Genomic DNA, 23009 nt, shown 5'->3' on the forward strand with positions numbered 1-23009 from the left:
ATAATACACAAATGTACACAACATACACATGGGCGGGGGAGCCTGTTTTTTTTTTTTTTTGCTGCCTTCATCTCATTTGCTGTTTGCGTTTTTTTAAATGTATTTTTACGATTCAAATATAATGTATGCTGTAATTATTAGTTACGAGTGTTATAACTATCCTGTGTTTCTGTGTGTCCTACACCATGTTATCTGTCGGCCGGCTAGGCTAATACTGCCACCACCGTTCCCAAGCATTCGTTTCCCTTCGCCGTTCCACTAATGCTACCGTTTAATTCCACTTAAAGTTGTAAACCTTAAAGATTGTAGTTGTGTGTTTTGGGTTTTGTTTTTTTTTTGTTTGTTTTCTCCCTCCATTTCATAATTATCTTGCCCCACAGTTGCCTCCATATTTAGTTTTACTTTAACAGCTATGTATTGTCCTTTAAGATGATATTTCAAAGTATTTTAGTATTGTTTGACATCGTTTCGAGTTCGATCGTCGAGAATTTGAAACTGTTTTTTTCGTTTTTCTTTTTTGTTGCCACCAATGCCAATGAACGATCTATTTATTCCCTTTCCTAATGGATTGCAGAGTGTCCAGTGTACACGGGTGTGTGTGTGTGTGTGTGATGGTACTTTTAATCTTTAATTCAATACGCTGGATGAAACTGCATGTGTAGCACAAGTAAGCAGCAAGAAGTTAAGAAACTTATTCCTTGCGATCATCCAACATCACGGCATTGGAAGGCATATATATAATTAACAGATCGCTGTACTGCACATGATCATAACGTAACGAACCACCTACCTGCATGGCTAACCTTTCTCATCTAAACTGTGTGTGTGTGTGTGTTCTGTGCTACTGACTGAGTGCCACAAAATAGGAAAATTAATCTCACAAGTGAAGCAATTACCTTCCAATCGTAACTTTGCTATTATTTTTTTCAAGTGGTTTTGATTCATTTGTAATGTTAAGGTGCTTGATTTGAACCCTACGGAAACATGGGTTACCATTAGTGTGTGTGTGGGGTTTGTCGGGAGGATTGGAGGGGGGTGAGGGGTAGGACCGCTTCTACTAGGTTCTTCGTACATTTAGTTCCATTACCGAGTTCAGTTCCATGTAATTGCACACCATATCCGCATCGTTAGTTCCGCCACTACCGTTAAATCTCGCCTAATTGCTCACACTTTTTGCATGTGCAGTGTAAACTGTTGCTTTGTGCATGATTTGCGGGAGTTTTCTTTGTGTGTCTCTGTCTGTCTATTTACTCCTTCCGAAATGTGATGTTCTTCAGTATGTACACAATTTAATCGTGTCTTTAATGTGTCTTTGCATCGGTGCATATCCGGTGTGAGTGTGTGTGTGTGTGCCAAGAAGATCGGCACCGATTCTTAATGGTGCTTAAAATGCTGGCAAAACTGATCGTACTCATGAATCGCTTGTTTTTCCTTTCTGACCCACCACCACCACCACCACCACCTCCACCACTACGGCACCTACGGAACATTGAAATTAAAACAGTGGAAAGTTACACAAGAACCACGATTAACAACAATTACGAAGCTTATTAAGCTAGAAGATATGAGAGAAGAGTGTGAGAGACGGAGAGAGTCTTAGTGTTTTTTTTTTCTTTTTTCTTTTTTGCTGGTGTCTCTTCCCTCGGTGAAAACTCCCGCACCGTACCAGTGGGCCGTGTGAATAAGAATTGATAACCCTACCTATATCTGCACACCTTTCGCACATGTTCAGCAAGATAACAGTTTCCTTCATTCCGATCACCGTAAGCGTTTGGACATGTAGAGATGTGTTGTGTTTTGTTTTGTAAATACATCTGCCCATCACATCGTTCCCCATCACGCCGCCACTATATATTGCCGATGAATTATGCGGCCGGCGTAACCGTTCGATCGACCGGACACGATCGCTCGTCGATCGTTGACCCTTTTGTGATGGTGGTGGTGGTGGTGGTGGTGGTAGCTATCGTTTATAGACTCTGTTTCGCGCCCCGAAGCCGGGTAAATATCTTTGGTTGTATATACTTTAATGTCAAATATCATTGCACTAACATTAGCTCAGGGAGAGGATTCATAGAGGCTTCCGATAGAGTCGGTGTACACGTTAGTAAATAAATGGTTCAGAGAGAACTTGTTTCGGGCACTAGTCACACGTCTGTTTTGCTTGCTCAAACCCCCCCCCCCCCGCCTTCCCCCCTTCCGTGTTACACCCAATCGTGTTTCTTTCTCCACCTTCCTCGACAGTCCCATTTTCTCGGTTGGCGTTTTGTTTTTTGACCGCTTTTCCAGTGAGATTAGATTTTTTTTTCGAACCAAAGCTAGATGCATATAACTGTACTATCGGACACAGCCTTTCTCTGATTCATTTAAAGCAATAAAAAAAACCAAACAAACCACCAATGAACACCGCGTCGAAGCTCCTATCGAAGTAAAACAATAAATGCTATTTCGGACGCCCAAATCTGTGTTCGACTTTCACTTAAAATGCGCTATATAATCCATGAGTGAGGAAACGGCAAAAACAAAAACCCCGTAACACAGCTTGACGGCAGATTGTTTCAACATTTTATCATTTTATCCGTACTAATAATGACTCTGAGCGATTTTACTAAAGTAGGACGCTAAAGGAGGTAAAACGTACAATTAGTTTCATCTGTACAAATAATACTCTAAGCCGGTACTAATCAGCCTTAACTTAGTAATGCGCTTGCTCAAACTAACGTGGGCGCAACACATTGACATCAGCGGAAGGAGTAGAGGTTTCCTATCCTCGTGCAACCTTAAACAATCGTGTCTCAACTGCCGAACTGGCGGTTTTTGTACGAGAAAAGCTCTTGTACATACGTTAAAGGAATTCCAAAGAAGAAAAAAGCAATATGCAGTTCCCTCACACTGCATTTTGAGCAACGTTTGTAGGTGGCATGGTTACCGAAAGCTGGTCAAATAGATTAATTAAAAACAGGTTGCTATAAAACAGTTATAACGCGGCGCAACAACAAAAAAAAACCGGTTGTAATTAATGTTAAAATTAGCTATCAAACATCAATACTAACGCAAATACTAAGCCTACTGTTCGATTCGCACTATTACTACAGGCTGCCGACCGGCTTCCTCTTGACTCGTTACCAACTGGCTAAATAAGAGAGAGAGAGAGAGGGAGAGAGAGCTCGCATAACAGGTATTGTATATCTGCAGTAACGTAAGCATTATTTCACTCGCAATACTTAAAACCCAGCAAACGTACGCTCTCACCAATGATGATGCTTCTACCTAAACGTGATGCTCAAATATCAACAAACTGTGATATACTATAATAAAGCAAAAAAATATATATAACGGCAACATGATGACAGTAGGCCACCCTAAACCATGCAGCTGTCAACAAACATAACGCTGTCTTACTAATCTCATAATGTTTCGCTTCTCGCATTCTCCTCCCTACGACGCTACTCATTCCTCATTCCTTATATGGCAAACGTGGATGTTTCACCAACCAATACAGTCACATCCTACTAACCTCCCATATTACACTCCTGGCCTGATCTTTGAAACTGGGATAGGTAACCAAAGGGGGAAAACACATACACACACACACACACATCTTCTACCCCTCACCTAATAATAAAAGAGAACGTTGGATGGATTAGCGCGTGAGTCCGCGGTTCGCGAAAGTAAAATTCGTATCCGACCAATTCGTTTGCGGTTTTAAAGTTGTGATTTTGTGTTGAATAAAACGTTTGCTCGATTAAAACAGCTCGCACGCTCCTTACATGAGTGGACATAACGTTCATTAGTGAAGGACAGAGTAAAATGGCCACTGCTCTTTTCAACAAACAACACTCACACACATATACATATGGCCTGTAACGTGTCTCACTGTGTAAAGATGTGTGTGTATAGGTTGGGTGAATACTAACCGCTAGTGACCAGTCAAATCAATGCCAACTTCGAACCGATACTACTGCCAAGTCATTTTGCTCTCTCTGTGTGTGTGTGTGTGTGTGTGTGTTTTATTGTTGTTGTTGCTACCTTCCTCCAGCCGAGTAATTTAATTGTTCAGTATGTAAACTAGTTGCATAGATTGGAGAGGAGACAAAAAGTGTGTGTGTGTGTGTGTGTGTTTTTGTTTTGTTTTTTTTCTCTCTCTCTCTCTCTCTCTGTCTGGAGGAGACGGCTTGGGTTAATAGCTTATGAACTTTTTTTTTCTTCCTGTTTGTTATGCTGTGATTTGGCGCTAGCTATTCCGATGTATGCATCAATCACGGCAGATTGTTATTGGACCGTTGCCGGACCGTCAACTCAATGCTTCAGTACTTTGCTCAGTTCCTGCCAACACTGCTGCAGCATAATTATACTGTTACAGTTGACCACAGCATGAGTGTCCTCTCCGTGTACTTATCGATCTTCCCTTTCTCCCACTCCCAGATCTCTCAAGAGGAGAGATGATACGCGCTCTGTTTTTGCGTTGCTTTAATTGTCATTTGTTTGTGGGTTGTGTTTTTTTGTTTGCGTAAGTTCGTAACGTAGTATGTTTGAGTAATTATAACCTTAACGCGCTTGCATGCCTGCTGCTGGCTACTGTTTAATTGCTGGGCAGTGGCACGGTCACCTGTACATACGACTGGGGGAAGTATCCGTTCCTTCCGTTCAGGCTGCCCTCGAACCAATTTTCATCCACGCGCTGGATGAGCGTAATGACATCATTTTCCTGCAAGTTGTATCGTTTGTATTTTAGCTTCAGTATGCACATCGGAAAACGAAACCGCTTACCTTAAAACCCAGCTCGCCAGGGTTTTCTGGCTCAAAGTCATACAGCGCTGTGCAGCACGGTTGTGTGGGTTTGGTTGGCATCGGTGTTCTTGCGGGAGAGCGCATCGGCGATGGCAATGGGGATGCTAATAAGCATAATAATGGGCATGCCAAAAAACAAAAAGATCAAACACATTTGGTTAATATTGAGTGATAACGGATACATGTGTGTTTCGGTTTTCTTTTCGTTTTTTTTTTACAACTACTTTAGCCTTTTTGTTTGATTGATTTACGCTGTGCAATCTTCTCACTAGCAGGATTTGCAATTTCTTAGCCATATTCAGCTGATTTGCTTCATTGGTACAACAGTACGTTGTTAATGATGGTGGATGTCTAATCTTTCAAAATACGAAACCAAACGGACACGATCTTTTACTAATATTTGCTAAATGTAAAATTTTCTGTCAAATACACACAAACATACACTCACTCACACACATGGTAATGATGCAGTGTTTCTCAATTGAAAATGTAAAATCATCAATCGTTTTGTAGGCTTCTTAGACTAGAGGGTACAACAACTAGATGACGTGCGAAACGGCTTCAGATGACAGCGGAATCTATTTTCTTTCATTGTGAAGTTACCAGATGATATTGTAATTGAAGCCTATGATATTATACACGACCTGCCGCCACTCGAGTGAGTGCGTAACTTACTGGAGCTGTCTGGAACGCCAGAAAATCCAGTACGCCAGAAAGTGCCAGTTGGTGTACGAATTTTAATTTTACCTAAGGAACCATTTACAATATCATCTGGCTCCAATTACAATATCATCTGGTATTTTTTATTAATTAATGATGATGAGCCGATAACGTATTGTCCAATATCATCTGGTAACTTCACAGTAAACATGTAATTGATTACCCTATCATCTGAAGCCGTTCCCATGTCAACTAGCTTTTTGTGCAATTTTATCTAAGCAGCTTACAAAACATATGGATGCTTTTACATTATCAACTGAACAATCCCGTAAAATGACGACTAAAACAAACTAAAAATGATTGTTTCATGCAGTTTAAAAGCGGAAATAGCAAAGCTGCGTATTGTACCAATCCAATGTTCGTCACATAGAAAGCAAACTAATGATAATGCAAACCAATCTGAAAAGGATAAGGTCATCGGAATTGGTCAGAAACTGGGGGGGGGTGAAAACATTTTATAAAAGAAACAACAACAACAACAACAACAGGCAGGCGTTCCATACAGACAATAATAAACAATATTGCATTGATTCTATTGTAAACACAGGCTACAGAACCATTTTGTTTTTTTTTGCACGATAAACATAAGGACGTTGAGTAGAATTTTGTGTTTCAGTATACATGTTGTGTTAAGTTCGTGTAGTTGTGCCAAATTAAAGGTGTTACTTATGAATTCCGAGTAGGATGGATGATTCAATCTGTTTTTTTTTTTACCATTAGTAGAACGCGCCTGTGCTTGACCATTGCCCAACAGTTCCAGATGTGTCGGTTTATTGACCGGCGAACTGAGATGTGATGATGAACCGCCTAGCGATACGTAAGTCATACAAATAGCAAAAACACATTTAAAGAAAAGAAAAGAAAAAGAAAACAATGACGACAGTGATTGTAATTTTTCCAAATCAGAGCAAGAGAGAAAACGGGAGAAAGAGAGAAAGAGAGAGAGAGAGAGAAATATAGAAAGAGATATATAGGAAGATATTTAAACAATCATTCAGAAAGACATACATATTCATACCATTGATCGACAAATATGGTGTTGGACAAATAGTGTACTTCATATGACATAACACACGTTAGAGGAAGTTGCGATAAACATCAGGATACAGAATAAGGGAAGAAATGACAGAATGGTAACAAGCAAATCCATGATACGATAAGGTTGAATAATTGCATCACAGACATTTGTATTTTCCTATCGTCAGCATATCATTTGCGATTTGCAAACTGTCCAACTGCATGACAATGGTAATCCTCCACACGATGCCATTACCGATAGATAATATTGTTTGCTAAAGTCATTTGGAATCGCTTTAAACACAACAAACAATTGCACAACTTCCGGACATGAAATATTGGAGCACATCATTGGGCGTGATAGATTCTGCTTTACCGAAAGGTATGCGGATACGATACTACGCAAAAAAAACGTTATCCAATCGAAATTTAACATACATGTACTACACTGCTTTAAGTACGGAACGGATCAGCTAGCCAAAAGCAGCTAGGCAATGACTATGATGACTCACTTCAACCGTTGATAACCCTCACCAAACTGTGACAAACAAGGTGTACAATAATTATTGCCAACGTGACCAATAGGAAATGATAAGCATGAAGTGAACTTGGTGTGAGCAAACAGTGAAGCAAAGGATGCCAACAAGGATTTCAATCCCCGCGCATGTCAATGGTAGCTAGGTAGCTTACGGGACTAAACAGATGCATAAGTTGTTACACTATTTACGTGAAGCAAATTCCCATCACCAGCATGAACGTGAGGCCCCGACGGTAGACATTCGGTTTTCGGAGGACGGGAAGGGTTGCGTTATTACGAACGTACTATATCGTTCGCCTCCGGTCCACAGCCAACGTGCGGTACTACTTTGGATACCCTCTAATGTTCGATGCTAACTATATCTTCCGTGCAGTATGCATCCTTACTTAGTTCTATAGCAGCTGTCTGCGTTTATGTGTGCGCGATCGTCTGTAGAACCCGTAGCCGTCTGTACCTACATTTTCTTGTCCGTTTTTGTGTTTACATTATCACGAAGTGAAAGATGATACTGATGTACTATCACTTACGAATTCAACCATAAATGTATAACTATCCCTCCACAGCCCTTCACTAATTTTCCTGTACAGTACAGCAAATAACTTAAAGTAATGTGAACGGATCAGTGAATAATGTGAATATTTATACTATCCATCGTTGGGTACTTATCGATTGTCGCGACAGAACAATGGATACTAACGATGCGACGCTATTCACATTACAGGGTTTCTCAGGCCAGATCAACATTGTAACACTCTGTACACTTAACACGGCAAGATCGAATCGAATCGTCCTCCCACCTCCCCGTACTTAGGACTGTGACTATCCAGCTACGGGAAAAAATCGAGTCGAAGAAAGAAATGTCAGGCCGAAACCTTGCAGGATTGTGGTTCCCAGAAGAAGAAGAAGAAGAATGCTTTATGGAATAGAAAAAGCATTAAAATCTCGAATCTCAAAATAAACAATAAAATCTAATCTAACAGACTCATCTTAGTTTTTTAATACTTAATTAAAATTTTAAAATAGAAATCATATAACATCATCGAGTAAACGGTTTAAAGTTTAAATATTAAACAGTATCACATCGAACCACGCAGTATAAACATGCTTTTTTTTACATGATGTTACAGAGTTTAAGCAGCATTTACGATGTGGGATTAGCGTTTTACGCTGCTGACGTATAGCGTTACAAGGTTGAACTGGGCTGAGAAACCCTGTATGGAAGAAGAGAATGTTTCGATCTCTTTTTTAACGAGTTGGATCATTAAAACCCTGACTAAACAGTGCATTATTCACTGGTATTACACTCAAATGATAGACTATAACTAAATCTTAAATAAAACAAAAGAAAAACAGTAAATTAATAAAGTAAAAAACAAAACAAATCACCTGACCAAGGTACACTGAAGTTGTGGTTGTTGTTAGCAAACCCAATTGCGGTGCTATTGGTAGAAGCGGAACTGTACATCGTACTGTTCGTACTGCTCTTGTTAGCGTACCGAACGTTGGACCCACTGTAGGCCGCACCAATCTTGCCCTGCCTAGACCCTGCACCAACACCACCGTTGCCGTTTCCGGCAAACTCCCCACCAGTCGGTTGATCCCATGCGTTTAACCAGCTGTCCACAGGTGCACCGTAGGACGGTGGGCGCATGTCGGACCCGTCGGCACTACTCATACTACCAACGCCGCTTGTGTCGCCCGTTCTGCCACCGACACCACTGACTGCGCTCGAGGCGCCCCCGCTCCGCGTCGACGCCAGGCTCTGATGGGAGCCGTACAGGCGGTTGCGGTTAAAGTGGCTACTATTGTTGTTGTGGTTGGAAGCGTGGTTTTTGTTAGCGGACAGATTTTGCTGGGAGCTGTACATGTGGTGATGGGAATTGTTCAACCTGTTGGGATTAAGGAAATGGGGCCCACCGTTCATTCCATCCTGCGAACCGAGCATTTCGATGTTCAGATCGGCAAGCGTCTTGGGGACGAATTCGGACTTTGGCCTGGCTGCGGCTTCCTCACGCCTGTGGAAATGCACATCAAGAAACGTTAGACTACCACATCCGAACACCCGCGCACTGGAGAACTTACTTTTCGTTCAGTGTTTCCACCAGCACCTTCAGTATTTCCGAGCATTGAGAATGATAATCGAGCATTCCCTCAGCGAACGTTACCAGCTGCGAGACTTGCTCGACCTAGCAAGCAGTGTTGGACGTGGCACGGATGCAGATTCCGAAACAAAGGACAAACATTACGTTTACAAAGCTGTACGAATTTACTGCAAGTTAAACGCGCTACTTACATCATTCTCCAGCAGATTGTACATTCCAACCTGTGCGAGCTGTAGCGATTCGGCAAATTTCTCCTCAGCGCTCCTAATTTCATCATCTGTAATTTGAGATCCTTTGATTAGCATCGTTCAATTTCGTTTGTGCGAACGGTGTAAAGCCGGTGTAAAACAAAGCGTGCACAACATCGAGAACAATTACAAACCAAAGTGGAGTGTAAGTATTGGAAATGGAAATAAATAAAAAAATACATATTCAAGGATCGGTTGTAAGCGGGTAAAGATGACGAGTGCATGAGCAGTGCAGCAGTGCGTATGTTTTGACCAGGAACCAAAAACATACACCAGAGAACATGAAAATAAAGAAAATAAAAGCACACGATAAGGTATATAAAATAAAAACATGTAAATAAAGCATTAAATTCAAACGAAAAGTAACATTAAGTAGGTTCATAAATAAAACTTGGGATACACAAACAACTCATAGAGAATCAAATTAAAAAGAGTTTTAGTATAAACTAAAGCTACATTTGCGATGTTCAAGATATGCTAAATATAAGTATTATCGTACTCGTACTGGGAAAAATCGAATCGATCTATGAAAGAATAATCGGACTCCATTGTTTCTAGCTTTGCTGGATGATGGAAATACATGGTGTAAGTATGTACACACAGTGGCTTTCACATACCTTTGGCTTGTCGCCGTTTCTTGCAATCGAAATCAAGACGCCTGCCTTGCAGTTTCTTACGGTGATGCTGCAAACGAAGAGTCGCATTGTAGATTGCTTCATTCAATGCATGGGATCGTATCCCGAGCAGATACTTACCATCACTTCCTTCAAATCCTTCGTCTGTAGCTGATGGAGCGGCTCGAGGAAGTTTTGTTTGATGTTATCATCAAGCGAGTATTTCACGTCAGCCATCTGCTTGAGCGAATCGCCCATTTCAACCAACGCCGCCGCTGCATAGGTTGGAAAACGGACGCGCAGATCGTGCGGTCATACCGTCGCAAGTAGTGTTGTCGCAAGCCCCAAAAGCAATCGCGTACAGTCATCGGTTCCATCATTACGTTCGACACCGCAAATGGCCGGGCAGCGGTGATGGAGATTGTGTATCGACAATCGATCAGTTGGAAGTGAAGAGTTGAGTGAAGAAATAAGGTGAAGAAATATTAGTTTATCGGGTCGCTAAACACATGCGCAAGCACATTAAATGGAGTAGAAGTGTATTCTCTAATGTTTGTTACTATATGCAGTGACATCACGTTTGCAATAAGTTCGCAGGGTTTGCATTATTAGAACCACAGTATATACAGATAGATTAAATCTCGGTAAAGATAGTGAAGGGTACAGGCATGGAATTTATACGGTAGGAGGAATCAGCGATCGAGCTAATCGTAAGAAATTAGTAATAATTATAAATTCAGATTCTGTACGCATCAATACCACGGTACACCATGATATAAGCAAGTACTTTTCGTTTTTTAAGCATGAGTATAGGCGAGTTTATACTGTAGATAGGGAGAAAAGTTTTAATATTTTCGGTTTTTTTTTTGGTAGACAAACTCCAACACTAGCGGTAAAGTATACACTAACAGAGTATGATAAGGGATTCAGTAAAACATTTATCGGGGGTGCATTAGAAAGGAAATAGAGATTAAAAAACAGAGATAGAGGGAGAGAGAAAGCTCAAACAGCTAATAAAGATTTGAATGCTGCATTGATTGTATTAATATGACTGACTGCATGGAATTTAAATATACTTTTGAGAGCTACTAGAGGGATTTTAAAAGATGCTGAGCATTTCCTAATTAAGTTACTGTGCGTAGAGAAACATTCGGAAATTCTACTCTAATCTCTCTTACGGAGTAGCAAGCAACAGACAGGATTCAAATGGTGTGTTTAAGTGTGCACACTCCTTGCTCACTTTACGTTGGACTACACGTTTAAGGGGGAAAATGCTCAGCTTGTCACATCGTCCAGTTCCACGAAACCTTTTCCTCGTACACAACGCTTGACGAGTAACGTTTTTGAACAAAACATGGTAATGCATTGTTTCGTGCGTTGCTCCTTTCATTACGGATATTCATTGTTAATAATGCAAGTACATGTGCCCACTTGCACGAGCGACTTTTATGGGCCTGTGATGTGTGAATGGAACATCGGCAAACAAACCACCGCAATGGAAACAAACACATTCCACAACCATTGTCTTTATACGTTTGTTAAAATTGTGCGTAATTGAACGAAAATCAAAACACGTAAACACGCCGTCCGCGCTGTACTTACCGAAAATACTGTCCTCACCCAGCTTTTTACCGTACGTCAGCATGCAGTCAGCCAGTATACCTTCTGGTTGTGGATAAGTATTACTTTTAGCCTGACCTGATAATTTAGAAATACCTTTGACCGCTGCCATCTTTGCTCTAGCTGTCGGGTTCGGTTGCAAGTACTCTTTGGTCTTGGCTTGCAACTCCTCGACTAGCTCGACTGTGACGTCCGTTTTCTGTGGCGAGAAGTGGAGCAGACATTGCATTAGCGGTTCACAGCCTTCGAGTGCATTATGCATATATATATATATATATACTCATTTGCACAACAAACTTACACGCTCCATCTCCATGAAGTCCAGGTCGAGTTTGGTGCCTTCAGCACCTCCCATCTTTTCAGTGACATACTGGAATACCACAAAAGCATTAGTGTGCAAATAATAATAATAGCAGCTATCTCTTTTTTGATCCCTAGCGCTTTTTCGCCGTAAAACACCAGGCGTCTCCACCACTGAACTATGTTTGGCTGCATTTTAATTTTGAAATCCATAATAGCTCCTATGTATCGAGGAATGTGATGTCAATTTGCGACTAAAATCTTTTTCAGCTGCCATCATAAACATTGCTTAATGGAAATTAAAAAAAAAAAACAATTAATCTATTTTTCCTCAATCACTCACTCTCCACCAAATTGCTTAAAACTCACCATCACTGTAGTTAAATAAAAAAGAAAAATTTACACGTGAAAATCGCTTCATAAAATGGTTCAACACCTGGTCGCTGGTGGCAGTGAAGAGAAGTTCAAGTAACATTGCAACAACGACAAGTATTCTCATGTTGCATACACTTTGCACTCGAAAACTTAAGGCTTGTGGAAGCGCGTCACATTGCTACAGGGCAGGTGGGTTGGCATATACCATCTTCAATGTTGGTCGTGACCTACATTTTACTTTGAACTTGTCCTCGTACACATAACGCAATGTAGGATTTTTATGCTCAAAAGTGCACTGTTGTACACCATTTTTTTTTTGCAGCATACATCTCGAGCATATTGTGTTCAATTTGTGGCTCCACAATTTACCTAATTTTGCATGTTTTACTGCTACAACACTATACCTAACTATTGAAAATTACAGGCATCGTTCAATACCATGTGTTGTGTAATACACCCAGCCGTCGTCAACTGTACTTAATCAATAATGCTACTCGAACCCAAAACCACCTTACCTGATTTGCTTTATTAATTTGCTTTTTTAGGCCCGCAAATGCCATGTTTTCGCCTTTGGAGAAAATGGTGGAAGATTTTTATTTTCCCGTACTGTCTCAAAAAGGGGGTATCCTCGCTCTCTCTCTCTCTCTCCTGCAGCTGCTGGCTTCACCACAAGAGCTGCAGCACTTCTCGCAGCAACTCAACGGATGGACGATGAGCGCACAGAAAACACTGGCCAACAAGAAACGTTGCCCGCTTTTGTTTTGTTTTTTTTTTTTTTTTGCTTTGTCAAGATGAACTCGACAATACTTCAGGATTTAGGACGTGCTAGTTTCACTGGATTGCTCGGTTCTTGTGCACACTGATTATTATTGTTATTATTATACAACCACACTGCTCCACTGCGAACTATTCCACACGGGAAACTTATTCACAGACACACACACACAAGTGCACATAAATTTCACACGAAGGGTATATAGCGCTGCTGTTCCGTACTTTAACAGGATACTCCTATTAACAAGGATTGGTACACTGTTTTCCGTTCCGATTTTTCCCCCAGTAAGGCCATCATCACCGCACCACGGCGACGAGGATGATCATCCGACAATGGTCCGAGCGGTTACACGTTCCAGACGTTGAATTGAGTAGAAGCATGGAAAAACGAAACGAGAAAGTGGAAAAAAAATACATTTAATACATTTAAACAGACTAATCGCCAGATTCTTGCGAAAAAAAAGGGGCATTTCGGTATGATTTTCACTATTTTCCATAACAGGAGTGTACATTTCTTGCCCCAGGTACCCCATGTGACGCGACAAGGAAGGACAAGTTGGAGCCATGCCCAGCGCAAAAATCAACCCTGAAGAAAGCTCGTGGCTCGTTTTTCTCCTTACATCGAAACCACCGAATTGTTGGATATTCTTTTCCACCAGAAGCTTCCAGCACTGCGGCACTAATGACGCTCCACGTTAAGATTTAAATCGCGTTACAATTAATACAATTTTATATCACACAAACACACACACACACGCGCGGTTCACACGGGAAAGAACGTTCACACGAGCCGTAACCGAGGCGCTGTTCGAAAGGACTGTGTCAAAGAACGTGGACCACCACTAAACCACCATCGTCGGAAGTTTGCAGCACCAGTTAACGCCAATTTCATTGAGGTTACTCGCAGCACAAAGCTTTCTCTTGCGGGGACAAACTCTGAGCAAAAGCCGTAGTAAAGCTCGAGATGCTCTCCCAGGAAGAGAGTAAAGCCAGCAAGTGCTGCTGGTAGTAAGTTGGTAGCTTTGGAGGTGATCCTATCATTTTAACTGTGTGTGTGTGTGTGTGTGTGTGTGTGTGTGTGTGTGTGTGTGTGTGTGTGTGTGTGTGTGTGTGTGTGTGTGTGTGCGTGTCTCCCCGCTCATTATGCTCCCTCTTGGCCTGTGTGTTAATATTTGCAGGATTGCAGCATGAATCAAACAGGCGTTAAAGCTTTCATTCCACCAACATACAATTCGCCAACGCCAGAAAAACTTGCTGACAGGCAAAGTTGGGCGGAGGAATAGAGGGAGCAAAAAATAGATGAAATATTTGTGTGTTTATAAAGGTTGCGGCCCACACAGCATGTTGAAGAACTTAGAAAGACGAAGTCATTTCTTTGAAGAAGTGCTGTAGCTATAATATTGCCCAATCCCTTTTATGTCCCATGTGAGACTCACACCAATTATATACTTTTCGACCGATGTAAAACGGTAGGTCCAATCGCTTACCCATGTTAAATCACGTGATGGTTTAACGACGGTGGTGTCATGTGTGTGAATCGTGAAAATTCATTCATACAAATATTCAAATCATGCTGTTTGAGCGTAAGCAAAACCTTTATGCCCTTCTCTCTGCTGGAAGTGTCGCTGTTTTGGGAGAGAACTATTAGAACTATTACACCTATCGACGTACGCACGTACCAGGGAGATACTAGCCAACACTGGCCTTTTTCGTGCTCCTAGCTCCAGGATAGGTAGGCACAATCTATTGGATGAATTGTAGGACAGACGGACGCACAGGCGTATATTTTTCCCACACACACACACCTACATGAAGAAGTTTCGAATCGGGGCAGAGCCGACAGCAAGCTTTGTAACACGCGGTTTCGTCACCAGTTTCGTCATTCACACAGGGAAGAGAGCCTTTATTGCGTACGCGTGCGCCTTTGTGGCAGAGCAGCAGCAGCATAGCATAGCAGCATAGTAGAAATGCATCACCACACTAGCTAGCCCCATTTTGGTGTGCACGGATTATCTTGCAATGAAAGAGCGAGCCAACAAATTAAGCATTGTTTAAAAAAAATTATCCATTACCGACAAGCCATTAGCACGCAGTCAAGCAGTCAAGCAAGACAATCTAGGAATGATAAACACATTCAAATATTAATTTAAAACCTAATATAAACGTCCAAAGCGTATAGAATGGTGAACCAACGCAATCGGTTCTTCGCTGGGTTTTGTATAGCTCCAGGCTGCAAGTCTAATGCAAATAGAAATTGGTCTCTTGGTTCGACCATTCTCAAGAGGCTAAGAAAATCTAGACATAGCGTCGCCCACAGCCTATTTGTTTATTGCCGCTTTAGCACACATACACACGCACACACACACACAAACAGCAGACGGTATCGTCCTGTTGGCCTTCTTGGCAATGGTCGACATTGATATTCGACTGCTGATAAAAACACCCCATCGGGCAAGAAGTTTAACTTGGCACTGTGGCACGGTATCCGGCATGACCAACGGCATATGTATGCTTCAAAAATTTCCCTTATCAAAATGGGTGCGAAAACATGCGTTCTTTGCACGCTTAGAACGGAGCTAACAAACGTACGTATCTATCAACAGCCTTGCGTTCGATGAACCATGAACCAAACTAGCGTCGAAAAGGTTGCTCATGTGGAACCACATCACAATTTTTAGAATGGAGTTGAGCAGCGCTCGATATCAGCAACCTCTTAAGCTCATCGCTTTTGCATTGGTGTGCCCCAGACAACAGGGGAGGCATCCTCATGTTTGAAGCACCCATAGGCAGCTAGTTCAAGAGCGTTAGAGCAGCATATTTAGTTTAGCGGCGGAATGTGTTGGTTTCGCTTGGCGCACTCTAATATTGTAGTAGGGCGCCATTGTTTAACCATGTCCATAAACCGTATATTGTAAGATGCCTACAATCAGTGTAACGTTATGACGTATGCGGTAAACAATAGGCCGATTTTAACGATTATTCATGCCCGATGACTCTGTGTCCAACTAAAGCCCTGTCCAACCATAAATCCTTTTATTTTTGTATCATCCTCGGGCGAAGAAAATGGAAATCGTGACGCACTTCTTGGCCGCTGGATGTGGATGTAGGACGAGGATGTCTAGTTCACTCGCTTCTTGCTGGTTTGCTCGACAAAATTCCTTTACATACATTAATAGTTTAATTAAATCCTAAAGCACTGGTCACGTTCTTTTTCTTAAAGTTGAATAAGTAAAACTGTATGCGAGACAATGCTGGATCGGCTAGACTTTGTTTGATGGCGCGTGCATTTGAGAGATCAAACGTTCTACATCTCTGCCGCATAAGTCGGCTCAATCTCATTGACGGCATGAACCTGGGAACAAACATTACTTCAGAAAAAATAGTCTAGCAGTATTAGTCGAACAAAATCTTGCTGATGAGTTGACATTACTTCGGCGTGAGTCAATTATCGACTGTCAACATTAGCAGGACCATCGTTTGTTAGTGGTCTGCTCACCAAAAGCTAACCTACTGGAGATACCAATGCCTACTTGGTGAGCCTCGCATTTTACATGGTAACTGATCCAGCCCGGTCTGTTTCCAGCAGCACCAAAACCTCATCAACAAACACACGACGATACTTGCTCTAGTGTGGGGCAAATTGCTTTGAATTTGCAATACACTTTTAGTAACCAATTTTTGTTACAAATATCTACAAAATCTTCGAAATATATATGCTGTAGTGCTATAATCTAATTTGCCCGTCGTATGTTTGACAATCGGCCGCCGTATGTTTGACATCACTGGTCTAGTGAGTGACATTCGTTACTGGCGGATCAGTGGTGTTGTACGACCGTATAATTATGTGGAAACTAAGAAGGAAAGCTGAGTATTTGATACTCAACAGTGGGCAGAGCTTCCATCCAGAATCACTCCAGTTGAGTGGCTGACAATGTCTTCCAGATGCAGAGGAGAAATGCAAGTAAAGCCCAATAGGGGAGCATTCTAATGCTTCACATCGAGACTTAAGAACTTTGCTATTACATTTAGTTATCTGCAGCAGGGCTGATGGTCTCATTATGCCATGGCGAAGCCGTTGTATAATCCCAACCGGACCGTTCCACCGTAGGAAATACTGACGTGGTATAGATCGGTCGGTACTGTGCCTTTGCTCCGCACAAAGCAGTTATCCCAAGAAGAACTATTCCTATATTGGTTAAATTATATGTTGAACTAACTGCTCACATTGACCAAGACTAGGCACAGCAGCTAAATCTGCATGGCATAACATGCGGTTTGAGAGAACCTAACACATACACAAGACAATTATTAGGCGGTTGATAATTTTAACGCGTTGCACACGCTAAACAGGGCATACCTGCAAGGGCCAAGGTTAAGGGCGTCATATGGGATGTTTCAAAAACAAATAGCTAAAGAACGATCTTTCCTTTGTCTAGCTAAAGAGGTAGCTAAAAGAAGGATTTATCGAACCCGCTGCCTTAACATATCCGGTGCATTTTTCTATCAACCCATAAAAGGATTGTGATTACCATCATTTGGTTCTACTTTTGCTGGACAGTAACATGCAAACTTCCACAGCATTTGTGCTCGTCCAACGACTTGCACTTATCTTATCTGCCTACCGTGGACAGTCTCGCTATCCTACCATTCACGTATGCGTTCGGCTTTAGATACTGTACGCGTATTACACACGGCTCTAAAATTCTTGTTGCGTACTTGTAAAGCGAATGTTTAACCTAAAACCATTTTTCTAACCTAAATCATCTGCTGCCACACTCACTATCGACTGGATACGTGTTATCCACGTTTATTTAGAACGCTGCCACTAAGTGACGGCAATTCTAAACCGCCCAACAAAGCACCATAAAACGTACAGAACACGCTCCCAAAATCGACTCATTGATCCAGTGTGCAGCCCATCGGGTTAGCGGGAGTGGGGAAGTGGGGAGGTTCGTGAAATCGGCCCCATTCCCACCGATAGCATTAGCATTGACCTTGGAAATATGTGCGCAGAGCCGGTCACAGGTTCGCGAGTGTGAGGTGGTGCCAAGGCGTGCAAGAGAATGTGCATTACAGTTCTCTCGTCTTGCTGTGCGTGTGCAGCAGCAGTAGCATCTCGCGACGACGCGGCCGCTGCATCATGATCAAATCTCGCTGCACACATCATCACGGTCGCCCGAGGCGCGAGAGTTCTATTAGCGTGGCGGTTCACAGCTTCCGTCATTTGCATCGCAAGCTGCACCTAATCGTACACCTAGCTCCCCACCCGATTTCATTCATCCCATCATCGGTGGCCATAGGCAGTGCGCTTGAAAACGATAAAAATAGTGTCGTCCGCTCCCCCGTGTTGTTGTTGTTGTGTGGCAGCTCATCGTTCGGCTCCCGGTTCTTCACCGACCGACATTGCCAATTTTCCATCCATCCAGCAGAAATAAACCTACCGGAGCTCTCTACTTGGGGGGGGGGGGGGGTTATCATTTGTTTTTGTGTGGCCGGATCACCAGAACACCAGCCGTCCGAATCTCGTTCGCTTTCATCAATGCTCGAGAGATTGTTAGGCACCGCATCGGACGCCGCTGATTGAATACCACTCGACATAAATTCGCATCCGTTTTGTGCACCCCGCCCGGCCTTCGCCCGTAACGTTCGACCATCGGCCACCCACCCAATTTTGGAAAATTTATGGTAAAAAAAAAGAAACAGAAACGATCGATATTTTCTCCACTATCGTCCACTAGATGGCCCGACAGGAGACTGGCTGAATGACTGTACGTCTGTAGTGGGAACAAACAACAAGCGAAAACCCGCTGCCACGGCAGGGCAGGGTAACGATAAATACGATGCTTATCAGTGTTAATGCTCGAACATTCCTTATCACTGCGTTAACACTTTGCAAAGTGTGATGATGTGCATATATCGTTCGCTTCGTTTACTTACAACATCAACACGACATTCTTCTGCAAATAATCGATATGTAAGCCGCACTTTTTGTCCTCACTTACAATCGCTCGGTGTCGGTACGCTAGCGTTGGTCCTTTGCAGGAGGTCCGCCCACAAACATGCGATTGCTGCGTGTCTTCGACAAAGGACGATTATTGCTCTCCACAGCAAGCGAGCATTGATCAGATTCTGAAAAACGGCACGGCGCACATGCAGGAAAACAGATGACGGCGAAAAGGGGGAAAATACGCACGGCTCGCGAACTTTTGCACAGCACAACAAATAACACCACACTGGAGGTCACTCTGTTCGCCACGGTTTCGGAATCAGCGCACGGATCGAAGTAGTCGGAACGACTTTTTCAGTAAATCACTCACAGACGCGATAGAAGCTAAATTTGAAGCACTTGATTAAAGTCGTTTTGGAAGCTAACCTTTGCCGCAAAAATCCAGATTTCGGTATATTCGCGAGCAGTGAACGAAATCGACGTTGAAGCTCTCTGCTACCGCTGTAGTGGTACGGATTATTATAACCTCGTTCGCGATACAGGCTCTCTCTCGTGTGATGGTAGTTGTGCGCTCTGGCGTGTCATCTGTTTGACAGTTCAAATCCACCGAACAGAGCTACACGTTTACCGCCGGTAGTTGAGTGCTTTTCGATCTTGCTTTCGCTTCGGGGGCTGCCGCTCGGCTCGCGGCGGTTCCGGATAGACTGTGGTAAGGTTTAGCAAAACAAAAATGACATTGCCCAATTTGCCTGCAGCAAACAATCCAAACAAACACTGTGATTGGTTGGAAATTGTAGGTGAGCTGCGTGCTAGTACAATTCAAAGGACTAAACCACGGGACTTGCGTTCCAGAAAGATGGACAACTCTGTGAACGATTACTACGCGTACTGTGATAACAATATTATCGACTGGAAACAAGAAGCCGAAGCAGTGATCCGAGATGTTGCCCAGCACGTTCGGCACATATCGGTTTCCACCGACCTGCCCCCAACGCGCACAGAATCGTTCATTAACATCACAACACTGGATGGCAAGCAGATGTGCGTAAAGCTGAATGCCGAAGGTTTACAAATTGTGGGAGATATGCACGACACTAAAGATGAGGAATGTTCTTCGAACCATCGTTACGAAACACCCTACGCTCTGTTGTCAGTTGTAAGCTCGTACGTAAATTCCTTCGGCAACTCGCTTGTAAGCGCATTAAGTAAACTAGAACAAAAGACTGCACAGGAGGAGCGTTTGTCGGATATCGAATAAATTGTTACTTGTATTTCTTACGTTGGTAGCCCACTCACACATCGATGATCGCTGAATTGTGGAAAATTCCGTCACGCACTCTACACCGCCAAGCGTTTGAGATAGAGTGTCTGCGCTTCTCGTTCCAAACGAGCCAACTCACGCACAACGGGACCTAGCTGCTCCACGTGGTCCTTGTAGCCAGTGCCAGTGTTCATGCGCTTCTCACCGTACACCACTTTACCGTCGAACTCGTTCAGCGGAACCTTCATGTCCTTTTCAATCTGGGGAATGGTCACCGTCAGATGGTCCTCGATTTCGGCGAGGTACATTTTTTCGTCGTACCACATGCAACACCCCTTCACGTCCGTCAGCTCGGTGTTCCAACAGTTTTTGCCACGCGACGAGCACCATTGCCCGTGGTACCAGACCTTTTCCGGCACTGACGCAACCAGCGAAAATGCTAATCCCATCCGATCGGCACGTCCGACACGACCGATACGATGCACATAGTTAGACTTTTCGTCCGGCAGCGTCACGTTAATGATAAACGGCAAACCGGTTATGTCCAGCCCGCGGGCAGCCACATCAGTGCAGATCAAGAATTTCACCTCCTTGTTCTTAAACTTCTCCAGATTGATCTTGCGCTCCTTTGGATTGCGGTCGCCATGTAGACAAACGCACGAGTACTTCTGGTCACCGATTTGCCGCAGATACCGCTCCATATTGTCGCAGTCCAATTTGGTGCGGCAGAAAATGATGGCACGATCCATATTGTGCTCCTCGATTGCTTTCAGCGTGTATTCCCCCTTGAGCATTTTCACCGCCTCCGAAAGCGTCTCCGCAGTATTCGATCCGGGGCGCACGTTGTCACGTGCATGCACGCCATCCGTTTGGATGTGCGTACGCATCGATTGCCAGCTCGAGTCCTTTTGTGGGTCGACCATGCACACTACATGATGGACCGTTTCCGGAACAGCGTCCTCACCCTTCAGATCAACCCATGTTGGGAAGTGCATCAGCCTTTCGGCCATCTTCTTCACCTCAAACGAGTGCAGTGTGGCACTGCACACCACCATCTGCAGCCGGCGACCTTCAGCCGTTATCTTCGGTATCTGTTTGTGCAGGCGGTCGATCATGTCGGTGTATCCCTGCTTCAGCAAGCCATCCGCTTCGTCCAGCACGAAAAATCTGCAGCTATTCAGCAGCACGTACCCGCCACCGATGAGATCTTCCAGTCGACCGGGTGTCGCCACAATGATGTCCACCCCGCGCTGCAGTACTTCCATCTGTTCGCGAACATTCACGCCACCGATGAGCAGCAATTCGCGAACTTCCGGATCTTTCAGATGCTTCTTAAACTTTCGTATCTGGTTGAACGTCTGTTCGGCCAACTCACGCGACGGTTCGATGACGATGGTTTGCGGAGCGTTCGGTTTTGGTTTGGCGGCCTCGCCTTCAGCACTACCCGCTGGGCCCGTGTTGGGATTTTCCGCCAAGTTCTCTTTGGCCACGCTGCACACGGGCGTGTAACCGGCAGGCAACGGGTATTTGAAATCGGTTTGTCCAAAGTTAAACGCTATTTCCGCGTTCTTCAACACAACGGCAGGGTAGTAAGAATTGTTCTTTGCATCTGCATCGCTTAGCTTGAATGCTGTACCGAGAAGCACACCGTTCTTGGAGAACCCAATTTCTCTACCATCCAGATCGAGCATGCATCCAATGACGTCCTGCTTGCCGAAAGCTTCCCCGTACACGTCGAACTGCTTGCAGTTGGATTTTCTGCCCGTACCACCAAATCCGAACCCGAAACGATCGGTTCCGAGATCGAGGCTGGCCAGCTCTGCCGACCACCCCACACGGCACAAGCCTTCATCCGTCACTGTCGCTTCATAGTAGTATTTGCCTTTGCTGCGCACGCCGGTGGTGCAACGCGATCCGTGCCATTCTTTCTGCTCACGCGACTGACAGCGCAATCCGTCCGGCGTGATAGCCATTGCATGGCCACGATCGGTGTACGAGAACGTCCACGGTTGTCCCTTGTGTGAAGTGGCTCTTCCCGTCTTACCCTCTTTGATGTCGCGCAACGTTTCCCACACGATCTGCAGAATCGGCAAACAAAAGGCGCCGGTTTTGCCGCTACCCGTTTCGGCCGCCATCAGTACGTCGCCACCGCCAAGAATCAACGGAATTGCTTCGGCCTGCACATCGGTCGGCAGCATCCATTCCATCTCATCGATAGCTTGGGCTATCTCCGGCATTACACCAAACTCTGGTAAACAAATGGATTTTGGCTTGAGAGTGAAACAAAAGCACTTGTAGATGAAGACTGCACTCACCTTCGAAAGCCGTCATGGTGTGTAAAAATTACTTTTTATCAAATTTGATGAATTTCTTTCTTATTTTCGCGGTGCGGTGCCGATATCAACAATTGGAATGGAAAGAAAGTCTTTTTCTTCTGATTTCAAAGACCGAAGAAGAGGTTGGTTCACAGCATGTACAGACGCTACAATGAACCAATGTTTTCTTAATGATGTATGTAATTATAGAGTGTTTGAGAAGTAGTTTCCTCTCTAACTGTTCCGAGTATGCACAACTGCACTTAATGTCTGCTAATAAAATTTATTCTTTTGCTATTTTACTAAGCAATATTTGGCAAACAACACACCAACAAAGTAAAGCTCAACTGTCAAACCACTCCAACGTCATCATTTGACAGACCGCGTCCT

The 23009-nt window shown here is 43.6% G+C and overlaps 3 protein-coding genes across 19 annotated transcripts; 1 reads left to right on the top strand and 2 right to left on the bottom strand.

Moving 5' to 3' along the window:
* Window positions 1-96: 96 nt before the first annotated feature.
* On the bottom strand, window positions 97-19605 carry LOC118512375 (endophilin-A). Of its 15 annotated transcripts, none has more exons than XM_036056741.1 (13): window positions 19099-19529; window positions 12838-13354; window positions 11949-12017; window positions 11744-11846; window positions 11630-11692; window positions 10169-10302; window positions 10031-10097; window positions 9357-9442; window positions 9146-9249; window positions 8981-9078; window positions 6223-6315; window positions 4768-4892; window positions 2540-4705 (listed from the first exon to the last, which is right to left on the bottom strand). In XM_036056741.1, the coding sequence occupies exons 2-13, from the start codon at window positions 12880-12882 to the stop codon at window positions 4580-4582; spliced, it is 1113 nt and encodes a 370-aa protein (XP_035912634.1). In that variant the 5' UTR covers window positions 12883-13354; window positions 19099-19529; the 3' UTR covers window positions 2540-4579. The 15 variants fall into 15 exon arrangements, with proteins under 15 accessions (XP_035912622.1, XP_035912634.1, XP_035912635.1 ...); XM_036056742.1 differs by lacking the exon at window positions 19099-19529 and adding an exon at window positions 13717-13938; XM_036056734.1 differs by having other exon boundaries at window positions 4247-4705; window positions 8450-9078; window positions 9357-9457; window positions 19034-19561.
* LOC118512393 (GSK3-beta interaction protein-like) lies at window positions 19606-20329 on the top strand. 3 transcript variants are annotated; one of them, XM_036056771.1, is made up of 2 exons: window positions 19606-19752; window positions 19841-20321. In XM_036056771.1, exon 2 carries the CDS (start codon window positions 19900-19902, stop codon window positions 20299-20301), a length of 402 nt encoding a protein of 133 aa, XP_035912664.1. In that variant the 5' UTR covers window positions 19606-19752; window positions 19841-19899; the 3' UTR covers window positions 20302-20321. The 3 variants fall into 3 exon arrangements, with proteins under 3 accessions (XP_035912664.1, XP_035912665.1, XP_035912663.1); XM_036056772.1 differs by having other exon boundaries at window positions 19896-20321; XM_036056770.1 differs by having other exon boundaries at window positions 19740-19836; window positions 19896-20329.
* LOC118512373 (ATP-dependent RNA helicase Ddx1) lies at window positions 20283-22989 on the bottom strand. The gene is made up of 2 exons (XM_036056723.1): window positions 22620-22989; window positions 20283-22552 (listed from the first exon to the last, which is right to left on the bottom strand). The coding sequence occupies exons 1-2, from the start codon at window positions 22633-22635 to the stop codon at window positions 20382-20384; spliced, it is 2187 nt and encodes a 728-aa protein (XP_035912616.1). The 5' UTR covers window positions 22636-22989; the 3' UTR covers window positions 20283-20381.
* Between the last annotated feature and the right edge of the window lie 20 nt (window positions 22990-23009).

The sequence above is a fragment of the Anopheles stephensi genome, chromosome 3 (genome assembly GCF_013141755.1).
Source record: "Anopheles stephensi strain Indian chromosome 3, UCI_ANSTEP_V1.0, whole genome shotgun sequence".
NCBI lineage: Eukaryota > Metazoa > Arthropoda > Insecta > Diptera > Culicidae > Anopheles > Anopheles stephensi.